This window comes from Brienomyrus brachyistius, chromosome 8, assembly GCF_023856365.1.
Source record: "Brienomyrus brachyistius isolate T26 chromosome 8, BBRACH_0.4, whole genome shotgun sequence".
Taxonomy (NCBI): Eukaryota; Metazoa; Chordata; class Actinopteri; order Osteoglossiformes; family Mormyridae; genus Brienomyrus; species Brienomyrus brachyistius.
This window is the reverse complement of record NC_064540.1, coordinates 26,462,909-26,489,786: the sequence shown is the minus strand read 5'-3', so window position 1 is coordinate 26,489,786 and position 26,878 is coordinate 26,462,909. Positions and strand designations below refer to the sequence as shown.

Here is a 26,878-nt window from a genome sequence, read left to right as displayed (position 1 = left end):
TAAATCAAGAAACTGACTTCCAACATGAAACTGCACCATATATTCAAAAAAATTGCTGAAAATATCGTACTTAAGTTATTTTAATAAGTTATGAAATCATGGCTAAATAATTTAAATCTAAAGTGCCATTTGGCACAACGATGTAACTAAGATCTGTCATCTAGTGTATCTATGGAAACAAGAGGGGACCCCATCTGTCATCCGATATATTTAGTAATTTACTGTTTTAAATACGTAAATTTTCAGACTTATAATTTACCATTACCATTTAAGTTGTACATTTATTTCAGCAATGACTGTTGGACTATTCAAAACTCATTAATCGTTGATCTCATGCTTTTTGCTAGACTTCTCTTTTAGTTTCTTTAGTAGTTCAGTAATGGCTCGAAGTAAATTTGCTGAAAAAGGCCCAAGCTGTTTTTAAATAATTTCATTACTTGCTTGACAAGCGTCATCAGACATTGGTTTGCGGAAGAAGTTCAAGTGATTCCGGTTTCTTAAGGGAAACAAATACTTATCAATATTCAAAAAGATCATTAATTTTTGGGGGGAAGGGTTAAAGCAGCCGCACAGTCTTCCCTCAAAACACAGGGTACCCGAGCCGTAATGCGAAAACTCAGCGCCAGCGTGAAATTTTTTATATATATAAAAAAATCATTATTAGCAAAATATGCACGATGCACATGGGGACTGGCGGCTTGTCTTTATCACTGTTTAACTTTACGCTTCGACTTTTAACAGCCACGGACAGGGAGCTGGTACGCGGCGTTGTGTTGCCCTTTTAAGAGCACAGAGCACGCGCGGCTGAGGGATGACGTCTCTAGAGTGGAGATGCGAGCGCTGCATGCAGTGCTACGGAGCGGCGGAGAGCACGAGGCGGTGAGTGTTGCTACCCAGCTTAGCGCGCGCTGGCGCTCGCGGGCATCGCGCTCATACGTTCGGGTACTCAGGTCACATCGCTGTCCGATTCTGGGTGTCCACAGGAGACGCGGCTATCTGAGGTGAAGAGGAAAGCCATGTAGCTGCACAAAGGATTATTGCGCTCCCAGTTAGTATATACACAGACTCCCCGTTTAGTCCAAGCCAAGTGGTAAAGGAGGACGTGTTTTATAGCCGTCGACACACCTTGTAAAGTGGAGTTTGGCAGAGAGACCTCACTCTAGCACCGAAATAAGAGACGTCGGCTGCAGCGGCGATGTTAACTGTAGTTTTCTAAAGGATTATATTTATGGGTTTTAGTAATCTTAGGATATATGCATGATTGTCAATCCGTACTCTGTCATTTATATCCAGTTTAATTTCTCGTAGTTGTACGACAGGACACAGTTTCGGGACGTTAGCTTTAGATTTTCTTGTTAAGCAGAACATACGCGAAAGCAACAGATACTTTACGCTCATTTTGGAGCAAATAAAAGTTTATGTTAATTTGTTACCGTCTTTGTTGATGCAGAAAGTTAAGTTGCCGTGGAGCCCCCTGGCTTTCCCTGCTCGATTTGACGGGCAGCGGGTTGGGAACGCCTATAGCCGGTAGCCGCAATCTGTTTACCCCAAGCATCGGAGTTTCTGCGAAACTCAGCGCCGTATTTGGGTTACATGGCCAGATGTCTGCATTAGTCACACTATTGTAAATATTTGACATTGGGGTGACTTTACAACGTCATGCGACTGTTAGAAACACTTCTAAGTCCCCCTGGGCGAAATGTATTTTTTGCAATACTTGTCATTTTGACGGGCAACGGTGACCGTCATGTGATGTATATTGAACCATACCAGTTTACCTCCGAGCACAAAGGTTTCACCGTTAAGAATAAAAACGTGAGAAGTCAACAACGTCGGAAATGTTTCTTCTATGACAAGTTTGGGCATGGCATATTGGGCTTGACAAAACTATCGGTTATTGTTCATACTGAGAAAACATTTTAATGGTTTGTGTTGAAACTTCTGACTGATTATATACAGGTGTTCAATATTTTTCTTTCAACTCATTAAAATTATTTTCTTTGCACACTTGAAAGCATTCAGTGGTGGAGATAATGAGGTTGTGCAATGAAGTGACAGGTATTATATTGCAATAGTTTATCAACATGCAGTATGTTGGTCTTCAGTAATTTTATGTATCTTGCAGACTAGCGAGGGTCTGATTTAAAAGCATGTTTTTGTTCTGTGTGTTTTTGACCTTTACAAGTCCCAACTTTTTTTGTCTAGTAATACTATATTCTTTTGGGGTGTAGCCATAAAGTATAGATTAGATATAGTGAATGGGAGGCAGACTAGTCTTTGGTTGGTTTTCAGAGCTGACATTTAATGTCCGGTGGTTAGATGCTCTTTTTATTCATCTTGATTGTGCTTTGGCAGTCTTGAACTGCAGGTTCACCTTCTGCAATGTTGACCCCTGCTTCAGCTGATGTTGACTTTGCTGGTTCTGCCAGGTTTGGTGCTGAAGTTGCATCTTTCAACATTCTCTTTGGTGAGTTTGCCAGTCTGCTCCACAATCTGTGGCTGCATAGTTGGCACAGTCATTGAATGAATTACAGGTATTTATTCAGTGTTAATTGAAATATAATTTTGCCACCCTATTTTGTTTTGTCAGATAATGAAAAAATTAGTATTGACACATATTGGTAGTGAGATTACATTGGCCATTGTTTTTTCAGTTAGCTTTTTCAGGTAGAAGTACTGCTCTTCTTGTTTTTTTTTTTTTTATATATAATCCTTACCAGTGTAATTGTAGATAATGTAGATCATTGACAAAGTGTGAACTAGTTATCCTGCTATAGTAATATCGGCAGTTATCAGTTTAAGATTATGTTATCGACTATTGTACTTAAATAGGGCATTAGATGACGGGGGACTCCAGAAAACTTTCAGTTTTGCTTGGGTTATGTTTGACAAATTTGTCAGGGAGGGATAATTGATCATAGCAAGAAAGTGTTTTGTTGGTGATGAGGGGGAAAATTACATCTCAGGTGCCTCTTGCTCTTATAAGTGTTCATCTGGTGACGGTGACAGACTGGCATGAAATATAGTTAACAGACTGCTCATTGAATCATTAACCATAAAAAGGCATTTGGTTCAAAATGATGCAACGAACATGTCAGTGATCTGCTTATCAGTGGGGGACAAGTAATTCTTCAACCTATTATAATGATACAAGTCTGTGGGTGGAATACCAGAAGAAGCCTTTCGGTTTCTGTGCATGGGTATGGTAGCTTTTTTGTGATGTGGGGCACATTTCCTGCCATGCTTTATTTTCTGCTATGATGACAATGCTCCCATTCACAAGAACGAATTGGTTACTTAAGATTGTTTAACAGATTGTACTTGACTGCCAGGTCACACTGGGTTTAGAGTAACTCATCTCTTTCCCTTGAATGTCAAACTAGTGCAGATGTCATGTCTGAAGAGTGTGTGCATTTTAGTACTTGTGCCTTGGGGTGTGCAAGGGGTGTGTCACCACAATATTTTTGACTATAATCATGATTTTTATTTTCTTGCCGTGTAAGTAGACATTCAACACATGTCACTTTGGACAAATGTGCCTACTAAATAAAGCAAATGCAGTGCTTAGTTGTACTGTACTCCTGTTACCATCTTCGGGGCCAGGTTTGTTGTTCCTGGGGCCACTTTCGGACCCCCACCTCCTAGTATAGTGACTGTGGTCAACTTCAGGGACCTCATGCACCGGTGTGGTTTGAATGGTGGTTCTTTACTCCCCTGATAAGTCACTTTTGCGCAATCTAAATATTTTAGACTTCTTCACCCTGTGTGTGCATGACTTTTCAGCTGGATGTCTGGTTTCCTTCCATGTCCAAAAATATGCAACTTAAGTTGTATGACTGATTGTGCATCATGTGATGGTTGGTTTGTTCCTGTCTTGTGCCATTTGCTATGTACCTCGTATTATATAAATGATTGCTCAGTGAATTATAGGATTAAATGATAGTGACAGCCACAATCCCAAGTAAATCATATGGTGCGGGGGGGAAATATTGGCCTATACTTTGTCTTGGAATATTCCCTCAAAGGTACTGCAGACAAATTTCTCTTCGCATCTGACCAGATCTGTGTCTGCAGTAACATGCATAATTTTATTATTTAAAAAAAAATATTTTGAACAGGGTTTGTTTTCGCCACTCTGCTGTTTCCCTTTTCCCAGAACTTTAGAAGCAAATACAGCTGTCTTACTGTCTTGGGCGCACAGCTGTTTTAGGGAAGTTGGTAAATGAGACAAGGTATATTACATGACAAGTAGGTGGGTTGAGGTTTCTCTTTAATCCCTGCTGCAGCAGTGGGAGAGAATTAGTGGGTGCAGCATGTGGTCTTGTTTTCTTATATTAAGTTCATATGTCACATTCCCTCTTATTTCTTTAAAAGTCATGTGCAAAATGCACTGCATCTATAGCTGTATTTTCAATCTTTGCATGGCAGCACATGGGAGAAACCCCTGCAGGAGGCAGAATTTTTATTTGTGCAGTACCTATTGATTTTGTGCTGTGTTTTTATTAAGAGTGCTCAGGAAGATGAATGTTGTATTAATAATGGAATGAAGTCTTATTCAAAACAACTTCCTAATTATAGCCTGAGAAACAAGACTATGAAATGGCGTGAACATGAAGCTGTTCTCGTTGTCATGACAGTACAGCAGCCTTGTTCTTAAGTTTTTTTTTTCTTCATGATATTGTGATCAGTGAGATTAAGTATCAGTGAGCATCTAGTGGGGCTATATGCTTAATATCTGGCTGGTTTTCATGTGCTAGCTGTCGTCTAAGAGATGCCAGTGTGGGATTCAGATATGGGGCCAGTTTTTCTTCCCTCCTTACACTCTTCTTTATCCTGCTCTACTGAACATTTTCCTTTTTCTCTTGGTTAGTACTTCAATAAAATCATCCAGAACAGTCGGAAACCCCAAGCTCTCTACCTGTGTATTTCTGTGTATACCTTTGGAATACAGGGCATGCACAAAGCAAGGTTTTGATTAGTGTCATTGCACACCAGTCCTATTCTAACCTGCACATCACATTCATATTAAAATGATTGCTTGCCTGGAGCCTCCTTGGCTAAATTGACAGCTGTTTACTTATCCCACTGCACTGTCTCCACTGCCTCATGGATAGTGCAATATCCATGGTACTGTGGCTGAATGGACAGCCTTGAGGCCTCATTTATGTAAGGTTATAATTTTGATTATCATTATTATTTTTTTGTGTTTTGAAGTTTGCATTTCATTTCAGCACGGATGCACTTGCGTGATTTTTGCCCAATCCCGATTTGCCTTTTTTTATTTTTAAGCCGCAACTGCTGATTCTAATCCTGACCGAGATTCAGATTTCCTTAGTCTAATAATAATTTGTAGACTAAACATTTTTAACACTTCTTTAATGAACTTGGCTTTCTGCAAGGAAAATATTTTAAATAACCTTTTAAAATAAAAATGGCTCTACAAGTGCTCAATTAAATTGCCCCTTTCAAATGTTTTTGGAATAGTTCCTCCATGGATATGAACTGTTTGGTCACTTGTGTTACATGCTGCAAATGTAACGTCTTCATCTCACACTAATCTCCAAATCACATATGTTTTCCATAAGTGTTTTACCACCATGCAACAGGAGAGAAGGTGAGCGATGGTAGATGCAACTGGGGAGGTGGGTGATATGGCTAAAATGTCATATCGCGAGAGTTCTGGTTATAATCATAATCCACAATATAGATCATTATCTGAAAAAAATGTAGTAATGTTAAATGAATATTTTTTAAATATTGGTTGTGGTGTCACCTGTTGTGCAAATGGTAACTTTTCAAAGTTTGCAAAATGCAGTAGATTGGCTCACGACAGATTATGCAAATATAAACCATTTTCACACAATCAAAGTAGAACCTTTTTTTGAACCTGCAAGCCATGCCTTGCACTCAAACATTTATTTGAGAGTGTAACCAACCAGTTTGTGGATCGCGTGTTGTGCTTGTGTCACACGGTAAACTATTTTTAGCATTCTGATGGTATATAACGTTTTGTTTTTAACCAAGATGGCTAACTGGATATTTGGCAGAAACCGTTTTTGCACATTATTCGGTTTTCCCCTCTAAGGAGGGGAAATGGCAAATTGTTTCATTTGCATATTCTAGCCTACTACTCAACAGAACAACTGATGTTCCACACAGCTCTCATGTTGAATGAGTGCTATTGTATGTGGGGGAATGTTTTTGTTTTTTGGTAAAAATACTGGCACTGCTAACTCATTTGCATTCGCACTGCCCTTCCTCCTTGTACATTCCCTGTCAAGTTAAGGGGGACTAAATTAGCTTTAAAGGCTAATTTTGAATCCATTTCTTAAAAGGAAGAAAGAAGAGGACAAACTCAGGCAAGGCTGATATGTGTGCCTCCCTGAATCTGCGGAGTTTTCTTTTTTTCAGCCTGTCAGCATATTCCAACTGCTTTTGCAATGCCTGTTCCACTTCTCCTTCTCATTGGTGTCAGCAACATTATTTGGGCATCGGTATCTTACAGGATTGCTTCTCTTTTTTTCTTTTAAGTAGTGATAAGGGTGAGAAGTAATTATTTTTTCCCCCTCCAGGACAAGAATGATAAGAAACCCAAAAAGCATGTATATTGGCTTCCTTTTGCAGTGTGGTCGTGTTTAGTTTTTTCTTTTTTTTTTTTTGTTGACTCTAGCCTCCTGTATTAAACCGATCATGTAGTCTACCATTGCATTCTATTCCAAAACTTTCTAGTAAATTCTATTTGTCAGATTTTCAGTGCTGTCAGATTGGTTGCGAGAGGTCAGCTGCTGAGTTTCCATTCATTCTGTATGTTCATACTATGAAAATTACCCAGATTTTCAGTATTCATCACTACTATTACTTCGGTCTCACCTACTTTTGGTATTTACACGTTACACTTTCACGCACCTCCATCGCTGTGGGTAGACGCTGCATTAATTGTGACTTGCCTTACCCACAGTCTCTCTTACCGAGCAGGTGTTGCTCCATTAAAGTAGTATACATGTTCAGTTGTATAAGCCTGGGCTTTGTCTAAGCGTTATGAAATTGAAGGGAGTACCTCATTCCTTTTCTTCATGGGCGCCGCTAGGCCTTGTGTTTGATCATCCTACTATTTTGCCAAACGACTTCTGTGTTCTGAGACAGCCACTTTGTTAGTCTATCCTGAGTGATCAACCCAAAGATAAGCCTTGCAAAGTTATTTAAATATACTGTAAAGTTGCCATTATCTGACGCCCAGCTTTACCAGTTAAAAAGCCTTAAAAAGCCGACTATGGCAGTGTGGAGTGCAGGAGTGTTTCCTAATACATGTTTTTTTTTTTTGTCAGATATTGTACTTAATTTTTTTCCTTGCTAAAATGAGATGTTTTCTGATTCTTTTCTGAAATAAGCCCAAGTGAAAATTTTGGAGGGTTTTTAATTCACCAACCCCTACACTGAGATCCTTCATCCTGAATGACATAAACAAAAGCCTTTTGAGAGCTTGTTGTGAGTCTGAGGTCCTTGTTTTGGTCTTTTTGGTGACCAGACTGCAGTAGCATAATGAAATAGGCTTTGAGAATATTAATAAAATGGCTAACCATGCAGTTAATTGGCCCCGACGGTGGCCCAGCAGGAGATAATACTGTTGTCCTCCATAATTACACTGTGTGAAATCTCCAGAAGGGTAGTAAGCAGTGCAGCTGCTGTGCTGTGTGGATCGTCTATACCTTTATGGGTATGAAAGTATACATGTAGCATGGTGGTTAGACGGCTTTTGTTACTTGGTAGTTGTTGGTTCAAATATGGAGCTGTCATATCACTCAAGCTAGGATCAATGAATGATGAATGCTCAAGTAAAAAAAATATATAACTTTTTGGGAGAAGTTTTCACTAAGCAAAATATAATTATTAATAGGTAACTTCTGAATCATTTTGTTGGGTGAACCAGTCTGAAGAGATACTCATTCTGATTTGTGGCTTAATCTTGGATGGAAACTTTAAAAACTTTAATAACGTGCAATTAGAAAAAAATTGTTAAAATAATTTTCATACTTGTATGTAGCCTAGCCATTGACGCTATAGTGAAAGGTGTCAGTTATGTAATTTTACTGGTATGATGTCAGTATGACTATCAACAGATCTTTTAACTCTTTACTGAGAACCGCTTACCTCACGCGTGAAAACAGGCGCCACTCTAGATGAGGTGCTGCTGCCTGAGACACATGTCTCTCACAGGCAGTGTGGCTGCTTTTATGTGTTAACATGGGTTCCAAAATGAAAGTCAGTCCTTCCCGCAGCCGCGCACATAAGCCACACATCCGATGTGTTCCAGGCCTAAGTCACATTTGCATTTTGCCCAACCTGCTTGTTATCTGTAGGACTGGGAAAAAAAGCATGATCTTTTGCTATATCGAAAACACAACAAGTCATAAACTAAATCTGCTTCACACCGCTGGTAAACTGTGCCCTTGGGAGGTAAAGTGAGCTATCCCACATTTTTGACCCCTACCCCCTTTTTATTGAATATGTATAATTGGATAAGTTCTTATATAAATCATACCTCTGTGCTACCTATGATATATATCAAGTATAGGGTATAGGCACACAGATTTAAAAAAAAAAAAATAAATCAGCTTTGGAGCTCATTTTCTCAAAACTTTGTTTTTGTGGGATAGCCCACTTTACCTCTCAAGGGCACAACTGTGACACTACAGTGTGCATAGCTGGTGATGTTAAGTTAATTAGTGCTTTTAAATACATCAGCATAACCGTAGATAGGAAAACACTGCTCTGTTATAATTGAACGTAGACTAAAGTCTAAATGGCAATATTGACCAAGAATTGTACATCAGACTGATGCCGATGTCTTGATGTTTAACAAACATCAGCTGACACTGATACATTATATGGATAGTTTTTTTTTCTTTTCCTGACCCATTGCCACAGGTGTACAAAATGAAGTACCAAGCCATACAGTCAGGTTTACAAACAAAAAAAGCTCAATGAATTCTAGCATGGTACTGTCATAAGATGCCATCTTTGCAAAAAAGTCAGTTGGTGAAAATTCTTCCACAGTCAACTGTAAGTGGTATTATTGAGAAGTGCAAGTGTTTTAGGAACAACAAATTCAGCCACGAAGTAGCAGACCATGTAAAGTAACAGCAGGGTTACTGAGTGCCGAGGCGCTTAGTGCGTAAAAGTAGCCAGTGCTCTGTTCACTCAATAACTGCAGAGTTCTGAATTTCCACTGGCGTCACCCCAGCACAAATCTGTGTGCTGGGAGCTTCATGGAATGGGCTTCCATGGACAAACAGCTTCATTCATGCCTCATCACCAAGCGCAACGTGGCGGATGGAGTAGTGTAAAGCACACTGCCACTGTCCTCTGGAGCGGTGGAAATGTGTTCTATGGGGTGACAAATAGCAGGTCTCTGTCTGGCAGGCTGATGGACGAGTCTGGGTTTGGTGAATGCCAGGGGAACGTTACATGCCTGACTGAAGTGTGCCAACTGTAAAATTTGGTGGAGGGGTAATGGTCTGGGGTTGTTTTTTGGGGGTTGGCTGGGCCCCGTAGTTCCAGTGAAGGGAACTCAATGCTTCAACATACCTAGACATTTTGGACAATTCTTTGATTCGAGCTTTGTGGGAACAGTTTGGGGAAGACCCTTTTCTGTTCCATCATGACTGTGCAACAGTGCACAAAGCAAGGTCCATAAAGACATGGTTGGGTGAATTTGGTGTGGAAGAACATGTCTGGCCCACACAGAGCCCTGACCTTAACCCTGTCGAAAACATTTGGGATGAATTGGAATGGAGATTGATGTTGGACATGAAGGCCTGGCTCGCAGTGCCTGACCTCACAAATGCCATTCTGGATGAATGGGCAACAGTTTCCGCAGTCAAATTTTGTGGAAAGCCTTCCCAGAAGAGTGGCAGCTGTTACAGCAAAGGGAGGATTAACTCCATATTGATACCTATAGAAAAGATCAAATCGGAATCAACAGATATAAATATTGAATGGATCGAACTGGGATACCAAAATAGAGGATCTGGACATCCATATTGTAAACTGTCACCATCAACCACAAATCTTTCTGCCATCGGTCAATGATGTCATTGGACCATAAAACATCCTTTAGGTACAGGATACAATGCAGGGGGGGTGGGTGGGTGGAGACCTACGTGCTGTGTTTAATAATGTTTCAGGTAGAAAATTACCATTTAATTTGATCATTTGTCGCAGCATGCTTCATACACTGTTGTATAGTATGGTATTGTTACCCACTGAACCACAGTGCAACCAGTTATCTGCTTCATAAGCACAATTTTTCTGTGAGTTTAGTGTTTATGTACAGTGCCATGATAGTGCCCACCCCCCCCTTCATAATTTCCTTTTTATTTTTGCTTATCCATGGCACTTTGTGTCTAATCTCCAAATGAATTCTCTATAATACAAAGGACAGCCTGATTAAATGCAACAGTTTTTAAATGATCATTTGAATTATTATAAGAAAATAATCCATCAGCACCCACGTGACAAAGTAATTGCAAAATTTGGTTGTGCCACTTTTGGCAGCAACAACTGCAATCAAACACTTGCAGTATGAGGAGATCAATTTGGCATTGCTGTGGGGAAATTTTGGCCCACTCTTCTCTACAAAATTGTTTTAATTGTCACATTGGGTGCGTTCTTCAACCTATGAGTGATTAAATGTGCAGTTCAATGTGGTTCACTTCTTGACTAGGCCACTTCAAAATCATAATTTTTGCTTTTTATTTTCCCCTAGCCATTCAGAAGTCGGTTTGCTCTTGTGCATTGGATCATTGTCCTACTGCATAACCCAATGATGCTTGACCTTCAGATCAGTCTGATATGACACCAGAAAATACTGAAGGAGACTGCTGAATTCATGTATCCTTCAATCATGGCAAGTTGCCTAGATGCGGAGGCAGCAAAGCCTCCCCACGCCATCACAGTAGCTCCATCATGACTGAGAGCATGATGTTCTTTGTGTGGAAGCTGTGTTAGCTTTATGCCAGATGCAGCAGGACCCATGTCTTCCAAATACTTCCATTTTTAACTCCTCATTCCACAGAACATTCCCCGAAAAGTATTGGGGGTAATCAAGGTGCTTTTTAGCAAATGCTGGACGAGCCTTCATGTTCCTCCTGTCTAACAGTGGTCTTTCAGTGGTTTTTTTTGTCTTACAGCTCTCCCATGGAAACCACTTATGCCCATTGCCTTTCTAATCATAGAATCCTGAATGTGACATTAACTGACCTGAGAGGCTTGCGGTTCTTTAGATTTTTGTCTGGGATCTCCGATGACTTTTGTGACTCTATGCACTTTTGACGCAATTCTGCTTGGCCTGCGACTCCTGGGCAAATTTATTACGGTTCTAAGTTTTTTCCATTTGGAGATGATGATGACTCGCACAGTGGTTCACTGTAATCCAAAGGTTTTAGAAAGCATTTTGTACCGCTTTCCCTTTATTGAATCATCAGTGGCATTCTGTATGGTTCAATAATATACCGTGGATCGTTACACTCCTTGTGTAAAGCTGCAATTATTATGTCTTAGTCGGCTTAACCAGTTCAAAACATTTCATAAAGCCTCTCCAGACTTTGCAATAGCCTTCCAATACACCAGTGTACCAGCATACCATGTTTGGGTAATCAATACCACTTTAAATAATTTAACAGATGAATAAATTGAGCTGGTGAAATTTAACGAATACTTGGAATGGCCCTAAGGAGAGATTTGGGCACGGAAGTAGTGTCCATTTAACCATTCAACAAGACATCAGTGACTTTGGAGCACAGAAGAATTTTTTTTTAGATTTGTTATTGTTAATGTGCTCTAATGTTTTTTTTTCTGAGCAAATATACACTTACTGTTCAGATTCAATCGCTTTAAACATTTTCTTTGTGTAAGACTTTTGCGCAGTGCTGTAAAAAAAATTGACATATAATGGTGAGATGTCATCAGGTCCATGTGGAAAGACTTTGCCTTTGTAGGAGGGAGTGGGAGGATCAATCACACGTTTCGAAAAAATGGGAGAAAGCTCATCCCGTATTGGTTAAAAACAGGACACAGTACTTGAAGTACTGACCCACAAAAAATGATTTTATATGGCCCGTGTTATGTTTTTAATTTTATTATTTAACCTGTTTTGCAGATCATCCTATCTATTATTTTGTGTAAAACTAATGTAACACCATTCCGTGGATCCCGCTCTGCAAGTGGCTCAGAGGTTCGCTGATTATCGGTATTGCCGATTATTAGACAAAACTGTATCTGTTATCAGTCTTGGTCAAACTTATCTGTGCACCACTACGTTACCTGTATATGTATTTGTCATATAATGGTGAGGTGTTTTGTGATGTTCACTGCAAAATTATCCATAAGTCTTAAACAGTAACTTAGAGTTAATAAATTTGCTGTGCAGTCAAACTGGGTAATTACCCTTTTTAATTGTTCAGGTCATAAGCGAGAGGTCTTTCCTTTTTGGGTTGTGGATCTTTTACCTACTATCTATGCAAATGAAATCCAGTGATTCTGGATGGAGGCAGGGGAATATGATGTTGGTTAATGAGATGTATAGAACACGTACTGTGTTGTGGGTTTTGTCTGTATTCCTAAGTCATTATTTTGACAGTTCAGGTGTGGTGGCCTCTATGGAACTTATACATGCAGACATGCTGCATGTCACTGCACAGGTTTTCCCAGTTATCTTCGTTTGGAATTCTTGTAACGGCAAACCTTTTAATGGAACTTGATCTGTTAGTCTAACATTTACAAATCGGTGTCCATCACCATGTTCTCTGCTGCTCTCTGTTTACACTGAGATATAGCATGCCACAAGTCTGTGTATACCTTTAGCATTGCTGAAAAATTCCCAGCCTGCTCCAGAGGTTAGACTTGGCCCAGCTTCTCTGAGCTGAGTTGTGTTGGGGGCTTCACTGTAATCTGCTTGGCCTAGACATACCTGCCCCCCCCCCAGTTCTGGTACAGCCCATTACAGTCAAAGGCCTTCCAGGGGGGAAAAAATCAATGAACTGGGTGCTTTTGGTGTGTATCTGTACAGAGTGTAATTGTTTTCAGCCAAGCAATCATATTCGGACAGGAATGATGTGTTGAAACACTCTCTGGGATTTGGAGTGCGTGCTCAGTCAGTCATGTGTGTCTTTCTTTAAATGTTTTAGTGCTCTAGTTAGTGGTGGTATTGGATGTAACCTGGCCAACAAAGACTTCTGTGAATATCAGTTGATTGCCTGTACTTCCTGGTTGTCTTTCTGCTGCATTATTGAAAAATCAAACACAATGAACTGACCTGAATTGGCTCTTAATTTGCTTATTGTCTTTTTTTTTTTTTTGCTCCTAATATGAGAAATATGTAGATGTCATCATGTATTTGAACCGCTAAATGAAAGCTGAGGGGGAAAGCATTAGGTGCCTTATCTAAACACTTGCTCCGTGCTGTGTTGTTGATACCAGCTGGACTCTGGTGCCCGTGTTTTTGATGTTTTCGATTAGTTCATTTGAAGCTTCGCCTGTTGGAGTAAATGCCTGGCATCTGTGACTAGTTTCATCTCTGCCTTGGCTTTCATCTGCTTTTGTTCTGATTGCCAACCATGTGCTTCATAAGCCACTGCTTTCTCCTATGAAACTGTATGCCCATCTGTTACAACATTGGGCTTTGTGTAGAAATATTAGTTTTAATAGGACCAACAATACACAGTAACCTACGTTTATATTTAAAAATCGATTTTTTTTTTAACTCATGCTGACATAAAAAATTGCCACCTGAAAGAATTGCTATTTGTAACTGAATTGTTATAAGATTTTTTTTCTCCCTCCCTAACAGTTATATTAATGAATGTCTGTTCATCTGTATTCTCAATGTAAGAGCTATATCTCACAATGTATTATAAAATTATTGTATGACAAAATTCTGATCTGCTTTAGCAGCTTTGTGTCTTTTCATTTATCTAAAACAAACCCTTTTGGCCTTTTGCCTGGTCACATTTGCTCTTTCTACAGCGTGTGGTCTTTGCTATCCTCTAGGTTTGCTGTGCTTGAGCGTAACAACACATCAACTGTGTTCAGATGCTACCTGTTCATTTAAACAGTGGTTCAGCAGCCAGAGTCTCCTTCAAGATTTGCATGGCCAAACCAATACATATTTCTGCCTTCTGAGGGTGTTTATTTTTTAGAAGGGAATTTATAACCAACAATTGCTTGTTTTTGTCTGTTGTATTGTCTGTGTAGATTATTATATGGCTTTTTTGGTTTTTAAGACAAACAATATCTAGTCTTGCGATATATTCACTATATATCCCTGTGGAATTACTTGAAGCCTTCATAAAGGAGATGGGCGAGAACAACTTGAGTAATCTCCCTTGCTGGATGTGATTTATTCAGAGTCTTTTGTGTGGGATCTGACTTGAAGATAAAGGAGTTGGTCTGGAAGAGGCTGGCCTGCAGCCATTGAACTCTTATCTCAACCTCCTGAGCAATTGTATCACTACAAATCGGTGACCTTCAAAGGCTGTTACTCACCGGTGTTCCCTCCCATTGTGAAGCATTGTTGCACTTAATCATCATTTCACACAAAGTATATGTGATTAAAAAAACTGACTGTGAATTTATATTTTCTTGGCTGAAAATGTAGTAGTGTTTTACTTGGGGTTTAACGTGACACAGCATGGCAGCATGTCACATGTTTCCTGTCTTTTACTTGTACTTCATGCCCTGAAATTATCGGCAGTCATGAACCTATACTGAACCTATCCAAGTCTAATAGTTACCCATAATGTTGTCACTTCCTGGCTAGCAGCTCTGTCATGTCATCTGCCCTTTCTTTATCACTGCATTTTTGTCCATTTTGCAAGTAACTATCTGTAAGAAGCGAACACACTAATTTAACACAGCCCTTGTTTGTGGCCATTTCTGCCTCCGTTATTACATTATAACGTTTTCCCAATTCGATCATATAAAAAATTCCCTCATTCGGTCATTTTAAGGTTCATTACTTGAATTAACATTAAAGCAATTCATTCATACTGCTGGATGAACTTTCAAAACGTAGTAGGTGTGAATGTTACTTTGGAAGGATGTGCCCGCTGAACCACATCATAATGTGCCTATAGCCATAATCATTTCTGGTTTGTATGTGATTTGTAATTGCAGATGCCTTGTCTACACACAAATAATTTGCATTAACTAATAATGGCATCCCATCCATTCTGTGACCCTGTCCTGGATAAGCATTTTGAGGATGGGTGGATGTGCTGAATTTCATGTTTATCTCGGTGTTAAGACATCTTCAGAACAGGAAATCCTTTTTTTTGTTGCCTGAAATGTGCCAGACAGCCCGTCATTGCACTGGACACATTACCAATCACCCTTACAGCGGTTGAAGGTTCTGTACCGAGTTCTGTGAGGTTGTTTCTTCTCTTGGTCTCTTGCAAGATCACACTTGGATCAATCTCTCTTGTGAAATATGTTCTGTTGTATTTGTTTTTTCTTTCCCACTGAAGGGAGGAACTCTGTGGTTTCGTTTTAATTCCCAGAGTACAGGGTGGAGGAAAGTTTGCAGTTCGAAACACTGAAACGTTTAATTTTTTCCCTGATTCACTTAATTCATTATATGGGATCTGGCAACCGAAACCGAAGCTCCTGCAAGCTGACTGAATGTATGTGTCTAACTGTAAATTAACCTTTTTTGGAACCAAAAGCTGTATAGTGCATGAAAGGACAGATTTGTTTCCCTCCTAGAGATATTTGTTTGAGTTTTGTGCATTAGTTTTGCACCAAGGCTTATGACACAAATACACTTTTTCAATCAGTGCAGACAAAATGAAATTCTTCCAGTCAGTCATTTTGAGATTTCATGCAACCTCCTAACCCTCCCCTTTTATTCAAAGTGCTTTCAGTCCTTACAAGGAGATATATGTCTCTTTCCAAAGAAGACTGCTGCTTGCTGACGTCACTGTGTGTGTACATTATAGGAGAGACTGACTAACCACAGGACTGTGTGGCTTTCCAGCTAGCTGCGTTTATGAGAGTGCTGTCTGCCCCCACCCTCCATGTATGTTTGGGGGGCGGGATTGAATGAAGGAGGATCCTTGGGATGAGACATTGCCTAATTATGAATGCAAGTTGAGTGGAGGCTTACAGCACAAGGAGATGCCCATATTTGGTCGAGCACATGCATGAGACGGTATCATTGCACGCTGTGTTTTTTTATTTTTATTTTTTTCCCTCATCTTATTCTCCCTCTTCCTCCCGCCTGCACATCTGTCATTTCCCCTGAATGGGAATCATTTGGAAATTGCTTTTGGTCTGGACTGGCTGGGTGTGATAGCAGCAAACTGCTACAGAAGGGAAATGCTAGTGGTCATGCATCAAGCACAATTGAAGTTCCAGGACTGAGTCACTTTCCTTCAGTCTTCAGTTTTGTTGCTGTTTATTTCATTTATCTGTCTATATTTATTGGAATTGTCCTGCATTGCTAGTGAGGGGACTTTGCCTTAAGCTTCTGCATGTTGGACTGTTGCCCCTGCCTGCCTTTTCATTCCGCTGACAGTGTCACTCTGCCCCATCTATCTCTCCTGCCATTCGTGTGAGGACGGGGCCTGTTATTTGTTGTACAGTGTGTTTCATACCTACCACATTTGCACATGATGAGTTCTTGTACTTTTTCTCAAGGAAACCTGCTAATGTGCCTCCATTAGCACATGATATGTTGATGCTTCCATCTCTGGGTGCTTTTCTCTCTCTCTCTCTCTCTCTCTCTCTCTCTCTCTCTCTCTTCCCCCCCCCCCCCCCCGCACACACAGGGATAGCCGGTGTGTTTTGTGGACCGGTTCCCTGTCCTTCCTAAGCCAAGTGGCGGCCCCATCGGGATTTAAATTCATGCATTAGTCATAGCTCTGTGTCTCAAACCGCTGTCTTCATGCATGTGGGTGGGATGTGTCACTGTTATTTTGAACCTTATGTCTATGCTGACTGATCACTTCATCATGGGCTCCAATATGACTGACAGACCTGGAAAAGGTCCAGGAAATAAGAACTTAAAAGAAAAAAACTCGTGTGTGTGATTCTGATTATTTTTTGGGTGTAAGACGGAAGGAAGTCTGTTTTTTGCACACTTGTGCTTTGACTCTCTGCTCCAACCCATGCCTTCTCTAATGCTGCGTCCCGCTTACCAGCATTAGTATTCCAGTATAGTAAGTTGGAAAGCCTTTTAGCAATACCAGGAACCTGTTTCATAAAGTATGATTTCTTGCTTAGTCAGACAATGTGTCAGATTTCAGGGATCCTAGTTTTAAATTGACTATCACTTGTGCTTAGCCAGACTACCTTAAATTCAACAAATGATCTGACTAAACAAGAAATTCTGCTCTCTGAAACAGGCCCTAGTTCTAACCAGGTTCATTGTTAGCCATTGTTAGCAATACCGGTCCATAACGCATTATGTGGTATTTTGTGCACCATAGAAAAATGTCCCCAGATAACGGTTGGACAGTTTTGTGTACAACCAATTTATTGAGCCACGAATAAGATGTAAATGCTACTAAACCGTGAACTACAGCTTTTAACTTTTGTTGATAAAGGGTGCAGCCATCTTGAATTCTGTGGTCAGGGTTGTGTGTATTCCTCAGACTTTCCAAGTAGGAATTCCTATTTCATGGGGTGTTCCGACTAGGAACTCCAGGAAATTTCCGAGTTCAAATGGAACATAGCATTAGTTGTAGCCAGCAGCTACCTTTTTTGGCTCAAATCCTATCAGGGTCTCACTGCTGTTGTCCTGATAAGGGTGTCTGACCGGTTTAGCTTGGGTACTGTATACAACTGTGCGGCACACTAAATTGAAACTATGTCCTCAGCAGACCAATAGCTGCCAATAGCGGGCTGTCACAGTGTATAACGGAGATCAAGGGTAGACGGGTGTCTTCATTTCACGGATCAAAACTGTACCTGCTTCGGAATAATGTCTGAATCCTGCTCTATCTTCCAGACAGCTGTGTGGCTTGGTGACGTGACCCCCACCCCTCCCCACGATGCGGGAATACAAGCTAGTGGTGTTGGGCTCAGGAGGCGTGGGCAAGTCTGCACTGGTGAGTGTCGTTACCAGCAGTATTACTGCTGGCAGTTGGTCATGTGGCGGCTGCTGTTGGGTATTGTCCTTCATGCTCCTACACATTGGTGAAAAGGGACTTAAATTAGGGCTGGGGTTATGACCTCAAATCAATATCACGATTAATTGAACATTTTACCTCAGTTACGGTTAATGAACAATTATTTTCTTAGTTTTTTTTGTTTATTTTGCCCTCACATTTCATTGACAAGGTTTGTACCACAAATACGCTCAACTATTAAAGCTAATGAAAGACTGTGTATCTACATGATTTTAAAGTAATAGAAGGAAACGTATAGATGAACCATTTATTTTGCCGTAAGTGTGATCACTATAAGCTGTTTCCACTGTATTTTAAACATTGCTAGTGTTGAAACCGATTTAGTGGTATTGTCTTTGGTATCAAACTTTTTCACAGTGTTTAAATTTAACCTCTTTGTTCGGTGTCGTCTTCACTAAAGCCATAATGCGTCCAAACGGACACGGTGTTTTTCTTTGGTACAAGCTGCTCGCGTTGCTCAGTCGGCTCGGTGTTTGATTTCTCCTTGTTTCCATGTGGAAACTGGACGGGGTGGAGTCGCGTAACACGCATAGTCGTATGGTTTTAAGGGGACAGTACATGAATACGCTGGGGAAAATTATTAACAGATTTTCTTTTTTTAAGTGTTAACAGAACTTAAAAAAAAAAACAAAGTAATCGAGATGGGGAAGATTACATCAATTATTCCCCATACTTTGCCCTGTAGTTCAGTGTTCTGGTTTTATTTAACTGTGACCTCATTAGGTCAGCTTGCGGACACTCACCTTGGGTCTGCCAAGCGGTAATGTCAGCTTTATTCATTGACTGCTTCATGTTCATCGTGTAACTGCCTCGTTTCTGTCGACAGACAGTCCAGTTTGTACAAGGTATCTTCGTGGAAAAATATGACCCCACGATAGAAGACTCGTATAGAAAGGTATGTCTCTGCGACCAGCTTGATGTTTAGCTATTCTGTTTTAAAATCGTCGCTGCAGCTCTAGGAGTCGCGAGACACTTCTTGTCACACATGTACCTCTCTAAACTATGATAATGATAAACATTCATTGAATTGAATGATGAGATTTCCTTTTCCCTCCTTTCTGTTGCAAAGCAAGTGGAGGTAGATGGGCAGCAGTGCATGCTTGAAATCCTGGACACTGCAGGCACAGTAAGTGATCCCAGTGAGGCTCAGCACTGTATTCCTGTAACTGGCACACAGCCCTGGATGGTTTGGCTTTGATGCTGAGGCTAACAGAGCCGTCCCCTCAGTGCCTCCCCACCTCTGACCCCCCCAGGAACAGTTTACGGCGATGAGGGACCTTTATATGAAGAATGGCCAGGGCTTTGCTTTAGTTTACTCCATCACTGCACAGTCCACCTTCAACGACTTGCAGGACCTGAGGGAGCAGATCCTGCGCGTGAAAGACACTGAGGATGTGAGTGTATCCGTGGCGCTGCCTCTTCTACTAGTTTTGCCCTGACTGTGCTCTAATGTTTGTCTCCGTCGCCGTGCTGCCTGTAGCCTCTAACCACCCTCCAGGATTTGTGGTTTTGCTCTCCCCCCCCCCCCCCTTCCTTTCACTGCTTGATCCCAGTTAATCCCGTCCCGTCTGGATAAAACGGCAGCGTGTGAAAGCGCAAATCAATCTTCAAGTTAAGTACCTAAAGACTTCTCCTTGGACTTTGAAGTTGCAATGCTGGGTGACGGTTCCAGCTTTAAAATGGGGTTTTGGCTTGTTTTATTTTGGCTTGATACGTATTATCTAGTCAAACCCATCATTCATCCCGTCATACACGTTCCCATTGAAGTGTGAGCTGGCTGCTCAAATGAGGTCATGTGATTCATTCATTCATGCAATGCAGTCTGCCCTGAATACCTTAACATTGGCTGCTCCACATTTCGATTACCTGCTCCACTAGAACCATAGGGGCTACCTGTCTGCTGGCCCAGTGCCCCCCCCAAGGGGCCTGTCAGTGCGCCATTGCTCATTGTTCTTAGCCTGAGGTCTGTGCACTTGTACCACATGATTGTTCACGACTCTGCTGTGGTTTCCTAGTCTGGACCCCTTGGGTGGTTAGGAGTAGTGCCAAAGCTCGCACATGGAGACAGTCAGAATCTGTGACAGATTTAGCTGTTTTTTTCTGCTCTTTATCTTAGCTTTTTTGTCTCGCACTCCCCGTGGGTGGGCGTTTGGGAAAATTGACAAGGTGGAATTTGGCAGGGGATCAGCTGAATTACCGCTGTCCTGGGATGCACTGTTGAAGAACTGCTCCTCTCTCAGTAAGGAATTGAAGACCATTTGACCTCAGCTGAGGGGCTGCGGGTAGAAATTTAGGGCGGAGTGTTTCACTGAGAGGTTTCTCACTGCAATCAAGGGGAATTGCTCAGTTGTTTCAGGCAAAAGCCCCCAGTCTAGGAGCAACATTCAACCTCCCTCAGGTCTGTCATACTGGATTGACTTTTCCTCCAGTCCCATGCCCCCCTCCATGTGCATGTGCTTTCTCTTGCTTCTTTACTTCCAAGTCATTTTCTGCTGATTTTTTTTTTACTGGATTCCAATGGTGTGGAAACCAGTTAAGGTGGGCCTCATGTTTCGGTGGCACTGGAGCTCATTGCAAGGGAATGCTGCGGCCCATTAAATGTGGTGAAGAAGAAAGGGGGGGCGGGGGGTGGGACTGCTGGGTTCACTTAAGGGTCTCCATGCCTGCACACCGCAGGAGCTCTGACACTGAAAGATGCTTAACCTGAATTTCCTTCCTGACGGCCCAGCATGAAGAATATGATGATATTTTAATGGGGGGAATCAGCCAAATGCAGTGGAAGGGATGCCTGTCACTGCCCATAAGAGGCTCTGCTGTTGGCTGCCTGATCTCAGATGTTTCTGGCTGATGGATTTGCTAAAGGCCAGTTCATATTAGACTCTTTCATGTGCACTTTTGGTTGCGGACAAGGGGACGTGATGGAAATTTTGTCGTCAGCAGTTGGCTGTGAACATTTGTTGCACATGTAGCCCATATTTTTATGTCTATGTGCAAGATATTTGATTAGGAAATTCCAGTAAGTGGCAGCCCTGACAGATCAGTCAATGACCAAGATAGAGGAAGAATAGTTGTAGTAGTTATGGTGGAGGTGGGGGCTGCGAGCTGTCCGGCATATAAAGCATGACACTTCTGCCATTTTGAAATCGGCCGAGCTGAAAGGGAGGGGCATTGGGGTCCTGGCTAATTTTGCCGTAAGGATTTCAATATACTGTGGAACGCCTTATTACTGTAATACTTGGCTAATAACCTTAAACCTGTTTTTAAAGTTAGAAGTTTCCCCATTGCACTGCAATGCTTGTGTGTTTGTGTTTTGTACATCTGCCCTCTCCTGCTCTGGTGGAATAACACTGCTGTATGTCCGCCGCGTGCACGACTGTCCACAGCCTGAGAGTGTCCACTGAACAGTAAAGTATGAACTAGGCTTGATGCAGCCGCTTCTCTCCCCTTAACTCCCAGCCTGTGTCTCAGAAATGCTCCCCCTCTGTTTGACCCATAGGTATCGCAGGACAGCATCCTCACTCTCACCTGTGATCTGTGCTGAAAGCCACACTGTCAACACGGGATCAGAAAAGCACCTATGTCTATCCCCCATGTCCTCTCACCCTTCCTGTACCGCGTCTTATGCCCCGCGTGCGTCTTGTCTCTGCTCATACTGTCTGCCGACACTCTTCCTCCTCATTTCCTGTTGTTCTGGTCTCTGTCTCACACATGATAATGGAATGTTTCATGCTCGTTCCTTTTATTGACCTCGTTGCTGCTGTTTGTTCAGCCTCCCGGGAGCTGGCTGAAAAAGTGCTGGGTGGAGCTCTTTCACAACCAGTTGAGAAAGGGAAAAATATTATGATGATCTGAGGATGGAAACCTGAATCACACCGAAAGTAACTGTTCCTCAGCTTCTTTAGGTGACTCGAGAAAGCTTAACAAACCAAGATCATGATTTCAGTGCTGATTTTTCATCGAGCTAACAACAGTAGGAACAGTTTGTTTTTATGCATTTGCCTTTACAAGGGGAAGAATAAAGAAAATAAAAGCAAGAAAGCAAGTCATTTTTAAATTTTCACAAGTGGATGTCTGTGTGGTTTTATTTGCACCTTGTAGCCATCATCTGTTTTGTGTTTTTATGCTGTTTGTGCATCCCAGGTTGCTCAGGACAACGAACTAAATCTCTCCTGGCAGGTTCGTCAGGGTTGCGAGCCTGTTCAAACTCGGTCCTTCCAGTCAGCTGGGTACTGGCTATGGTACTGTAGCTGTCTGCTCACCTCATTTTACTGTCTGTCTTGGTGAACCTCTTTAGGTGCCCATGATCCTGGTGGGCAACAAATGTGACCTGGAGGAGGAGCGAGTGGTGGGCAAAGAGCAAGGCCATAACTTGGCCCAGCAGTGGAACCACTGTGCCTTTCTAGAGTCCTCAGCAAAATCCAAGATCAATGTTCTCGACGTGAGTAACTACTCAACCCCTCACTAATGAGTGTGCTTTCTGCTCGTTAAGGTTTCTTCATTTCCTGTGGCTTTCGGAAAAGGGTTTACGCTGTCAGGGAAAAAAAATGACCTAAGCAGATTTAATGGGTTAGACCATAAAATGAAGGCAAAATCGATTCTGTATAACATGGACAGAGGTATTGAACTGATTCCCCACCATATTATTATATTGATGTCACTCCAAACTGCATGGTCTGAAATTAATTTTGAGATTTTGTGTCCTAGATGGGGATGGGTATTCAGTCACATGCAGCGTTAGGGTTAGTTAGGGTTAGGGTTAGTTACTTTGGGATCTTCACCCAAGCATACTGGTATGCTGAGATGTCAGATTAATGTAGTTGGTACTTTGTTGCAGATTTTCTTCGACCTGGTAAGACAGATAAATAGGAAAACACCGGTGGAAAGGAAGAAGCCAAAAAAGAAATCGACCTGCGTGCTGCTCTGAACTTCCCGCCAACAGCATCTGTGAGCCAGGTCTGATGTGCAGAGTCAGATCCCGGCCCTGGGTCACGGGACTGTGTAATAATAATGTATTGCTTTGAAATTTCATATGATGTAAATGCATGGACCTTAATTAAATTAATACAGCTGGCATTTTGGTTCACTAAATGTTGTCCCTAGCCACAACTGTGTTCAAATTCTGCCATCTAGTGGTTACTTGGTGAATACCCCAGTCCTGGGGGGCCGGAGCCCTGTGTGACTTAGTTCTTTCCCTGTTCCACCATAAATGATTCAGTTCAAGAGCTGTGTGGTAATTAGCAGAAGGAGTTGAATCAGGTGTGTTAAATGAGGGGAAACCCAAAAAATGTGCAGGACTCCAGCCCCCCAGGACTGGAGTTTGACACCTGTGGGTTATTGCATGCACGCACACGCGCACACACACACACACACACACACACACACACACACACACACACACACACACACACACACACACACACATATGCAGAATCACTGTATTTTTAAACAAATCTGCATTATTAAATTCTGGTTTAATCCTGGTTCTGCTGGCAGAAGGCTACGCTGAGCAGCGGGTTGCTTCTGGGTTCAAAATTTCTAAGACAGCAGTGCACAAGAATAAGGTGAAACAGGGCAGAAATCAGTCAGGTAAAGGGCAGAAGTGACTTCCTGATGGCAGGGATGACTTAAAAATCTGACTGCAATCTAACAAACTAAAAATGTCAAAGGTCTTGTATTTTGTTTGGTTACTTATGGTTAAGGTTAGGGCTGGGTAAAGCTTAGGGATATCATAGTTTGCATTAGGGTTGTGCCCATAGAAATGAATGGAGAGTCCCCACAATAATAGGAATATATGGAGTGTGCGTGTGGGATTTCCAGACTGCAGCGATGCGTCACAGCGGAAGCTAACCCGGGGCAGCCTCTTCTCACTCCAGATCTGTTCCGCTTCGCGCTGATGCAGGGAACTGGAGCGGCGCTAATGGGATTAAGACCCTCAGCTCTCACTGGCCACCACGCCAGGCTTGCGAGACGAGTGTTACAAGGGAGAGTGGGGTCTGGCAGATCGCTTGGGGCCCACTCTTACCTACCAGGGTCCAGCTGGCAGCCCATAGAACTATATTTAACCTAGCTATGGATGCTAGCTATGCAATGACCAAATTCACAAAATGAGCAACAAGGGGCAGAGACTCCTCAATGCCAGTATTGACCTACATCCACTGCCACGCTAATCTGTTATTCACTTGTTAGTGGAGCCTTCTGGTGGAGAAAGCACCAAAACAGTGCGTGTACATCAAGCTAGAAGTAGCAGTGATGTCAGACGGTGACATAAGCAGCACTACTTCAGTGTCTGAAATTCTGTTGTCCATCAACTCGGTTGTAGTTAATTGTTGGCAAATAATCGGTATCCCTAATTTTCAAGTCACAATATGTGTTCTGTCTTGTGTCTCCCTGTAGAATGCTATGATGAAGAACTATTGTGCCAGCATTCTGAATTCCTACCACTGTGAACAATAAGGGAATGAAGCACTAATGTGATGTGCTGCAGCATACCGGGAGCCTGCGTCTCCAACAAGCGAAGATTCCGGACTCAGACTCCTTTCTCCTTTTATAGCATTGTGACAGAAGAATCGTTTTTCACAGTGAAACAGCCATAAACTCCAGTTTCCAAGATATTATGTTTTACTGTTATTATAAAAAACCTAACGTTTATTGGCACATTTATTTAACGACATGGGACTCCGTTTGGTTATGTGAAAACGTGACTCTTTGAATGATATGGACTTGATTTAATTCTGATGAATACTATTAACTTTTCACATTACGGAGATCAATAGTAATATATTTTATAAGGTCCCTAAATATTTTTGTTTTCGTATTATAAAGGCATTGATTTCATGAAATAAAAAATTTTCCCCCAAGTGTTTTTATTTTGTATTTGAAGTCACAGGGCTACCATGTTTCCCGTAATATATCGTCATTTTTTTGCATAATGCTTTTATAGAAAAAACAGGGAAATAATTGATTTGTATTGATGTCTTGGCTGAAATATATTATACTAAAACTCAAATTTTGCGTGTGTGTTTCTGTTACAGTACCTTTTCAGGTTTTATGGGTAAACGTCAATATTTATTGCATGTAAATTAGTGCATATTAAGGAATAAAAGGGACACTTGCTGTTGACATGGCTTACCTGATGTGGTGTGTGTTTGCATGCTAATTCTAGGATTTTACATTATAAGTAAATGAGGAAGCTCACCAATTCTCAAACGATCAGCACATTTTATTAATGTTAGGTTTGTGATTGCTACTTGCAAAGCTTTACTCCATCTGTACCTATGTTAATTTCAGTTAACTTAAGTTGTAGTTTTGCCTTATTTCCATTTGGTGGCAGTATATACCAGTTCCAATTTGAGCAGGATCACATCCGCGGCTTTTCTGTCTGGAAGCCTTTGAATCAAGTTTGTGTCGTTAATTGGGAGAGGGGTGTGCACTGTTGTAAAGGGTGTGACAACCACCCGGGCCTGTATTAGTATATCTTCTCGTGAATGTTACGAATTTGGGCCCTGGATCTCAGGAGACAAATCATCATCAATGTCGGACTGAAATTCTGCTACTAGCACTCATTGTTGAACCCTGGGTGGCAGGGGGGCTCCGTGGCTGGGACCCCTACCACATACCTCTAGGATGGGGGGGTAGGGGGGGGCTTCTCCCTGTGTTGTATAGTTTCCTCCCACAGTCGAAAATGTGCAGTTAATCTACTTATTCTCTAAATTGGCTGTAGTGTGTAACTGTAACTCTCTGAGCCCTATGATGAGCTGGCATCCCATATAAAGTTTACCCACCTTGCGTACTGTTGTGTGTGGGATAGGCTTCTGTCTTCCCATGACCCTGGACAGGATAAACAGTTGAAAGATACATCCTAATGCCAGAATTGTAAAGTCATATGAAGGAATTGCTTTTGGGGTAAAAATGGGTTGTATTTGATCCTGAGAGGGTGATTGGGTGCCTCATTGAAGAGCAGGTATTGCTTGTGAAAGAGCGTGGGTGGATCTGAAGCCGTTTGGTTTGCCTTTGGGGTTTCCTTTGGGTTTCAGTATTGCTGGGGTTGTGGCATACAGTGGTTGTGCTTGTCTTCATTTCCTCCTGTTTGCATTTACAGGGTCTGTGGCATGCAGGCATGTGTCTGGGGTTTAAATAACCTGATGTCCACATATCTCTATGAGCGGAGAGTTGGAGTGGACGTGTTGAGTGAGCACACTCGTGTGAACAAGAAGTATCCGCGGCAGCGGCTTCTCCAGAGGATCAGGCCACAGCAACCTCATATGTGGTAGTACTTGCCTCAGGAACCACAAGTGCTTGAAAGGCAGAGTAAATGCCTGCTTGACAGAAGTGCTTGCAACAGAGTGTGTTGGAAAGCAGCTGCTGAAACCTCTGCTTGTGCATTCAGCAGCAACTGGTACTATCACTGGGAGATAAGGTTACCCAGGAAGACGTGGGTATAGGCCTTTAGGATACACCACCAATGGGTGCGGGACAGAAACTGTGCTGTTAGATCACATGCTCAAATAAGCTCTATTTTAAAAAAGAAAAAAATATTTTTAAAATGTGCTCTCATTGTTTCAGTTGAACCATCGCATGAACTTTCCCTGACAGACTCATAGGGAAATTGCAGTGCATTTGTGCTTTTTTGCACCTTTTCTGTAGTGTTATCAGTTAATTTCTAAGCCATGAAACACAGAATCTTTGGGTTGACA

The 26,878-nt window shown here is 41.7% G+C and overlaps 1 protein-coding gene across 4 annotated transcripts; it reads left to right on the top strand.

Moving 5' to 3' along the window:
- The first annotated feature begins 747 nt into the window (after nucleotides 1-747).
- On the top strand, nucleotides 748-25,191 carry LOC125747215 (ras-related protein Rap-1b-like). 4 transcript variants are annotated; one of them, XM_049022155.1, is made up of 8 exons: nucleotides 748-879; nucleotides 18,005-18,104; nucleotides 19,012-19,080; nucleotides 19,255-19,311; nucleotides 19,439-19,579; nucleotides 22,480-22,623; nucleotides 23,020-23,138; nucleotides 24,579-25,191. In XM_049022155.1, the coding sequence occupies exons 2-7, from the start codon at nucleotides 18,048-18,050 to the stop codon at nucleotides 23,107-23,109; spliced, it is 558 nt and encodes a 185-aa protein (XP_048878112.1). In that variant the 5' UTR covers nucleotides 748-879; nucleotides 18,005-18,047; the 3' UTR covers nucleotides 23,110-23,138; nucleotides 24,579-25,191. The 4 variants fall into 4 exon arrangements, with proteins under 4 accessions (XP_048878112.1, XP_048878116.1, XP_048878113.1 ...); XM_049022159.1 differs by lacking the exon at nucleotides 748-879 and adding an exon at nucleotides 898-1,001; XM_049022156.1 differs by lacking the exon at nucleotides 748-879 and adding an exon at nucleotides 909-1,048.
- Nucleotides 25,192-26,878: the final 1,687 nt, after the last annotated feature.

What these genes read in the sequence shown, in the direction of transcription:
- LOC125747215 (XM_049022155.1), top strand. Translation starts at nt 18,048, where the DNA reads ATGCGGGAATACAAGCTAGTGGTGTTGGGCTCAGGAGGCGTGGGCAAG. An exon ending in TCCTGGACACTGCAGGCACA is followed by an intron (nt 19,312 to 19,438) that starts GTAAGTGATCCC and finishes TGACCCCCCCAG; the next exon opens with GAACAGTTTACGGCGATGAG. An exon ending in GCGTGAAAGACACTGAGGAT is followed by an intron (nt 19,580 to 22,479) that starts GTGAGTGTATCC and finishes GAACCTCTTTAG; the next exon opens with GTGCCCATGATCCTGGTGGG.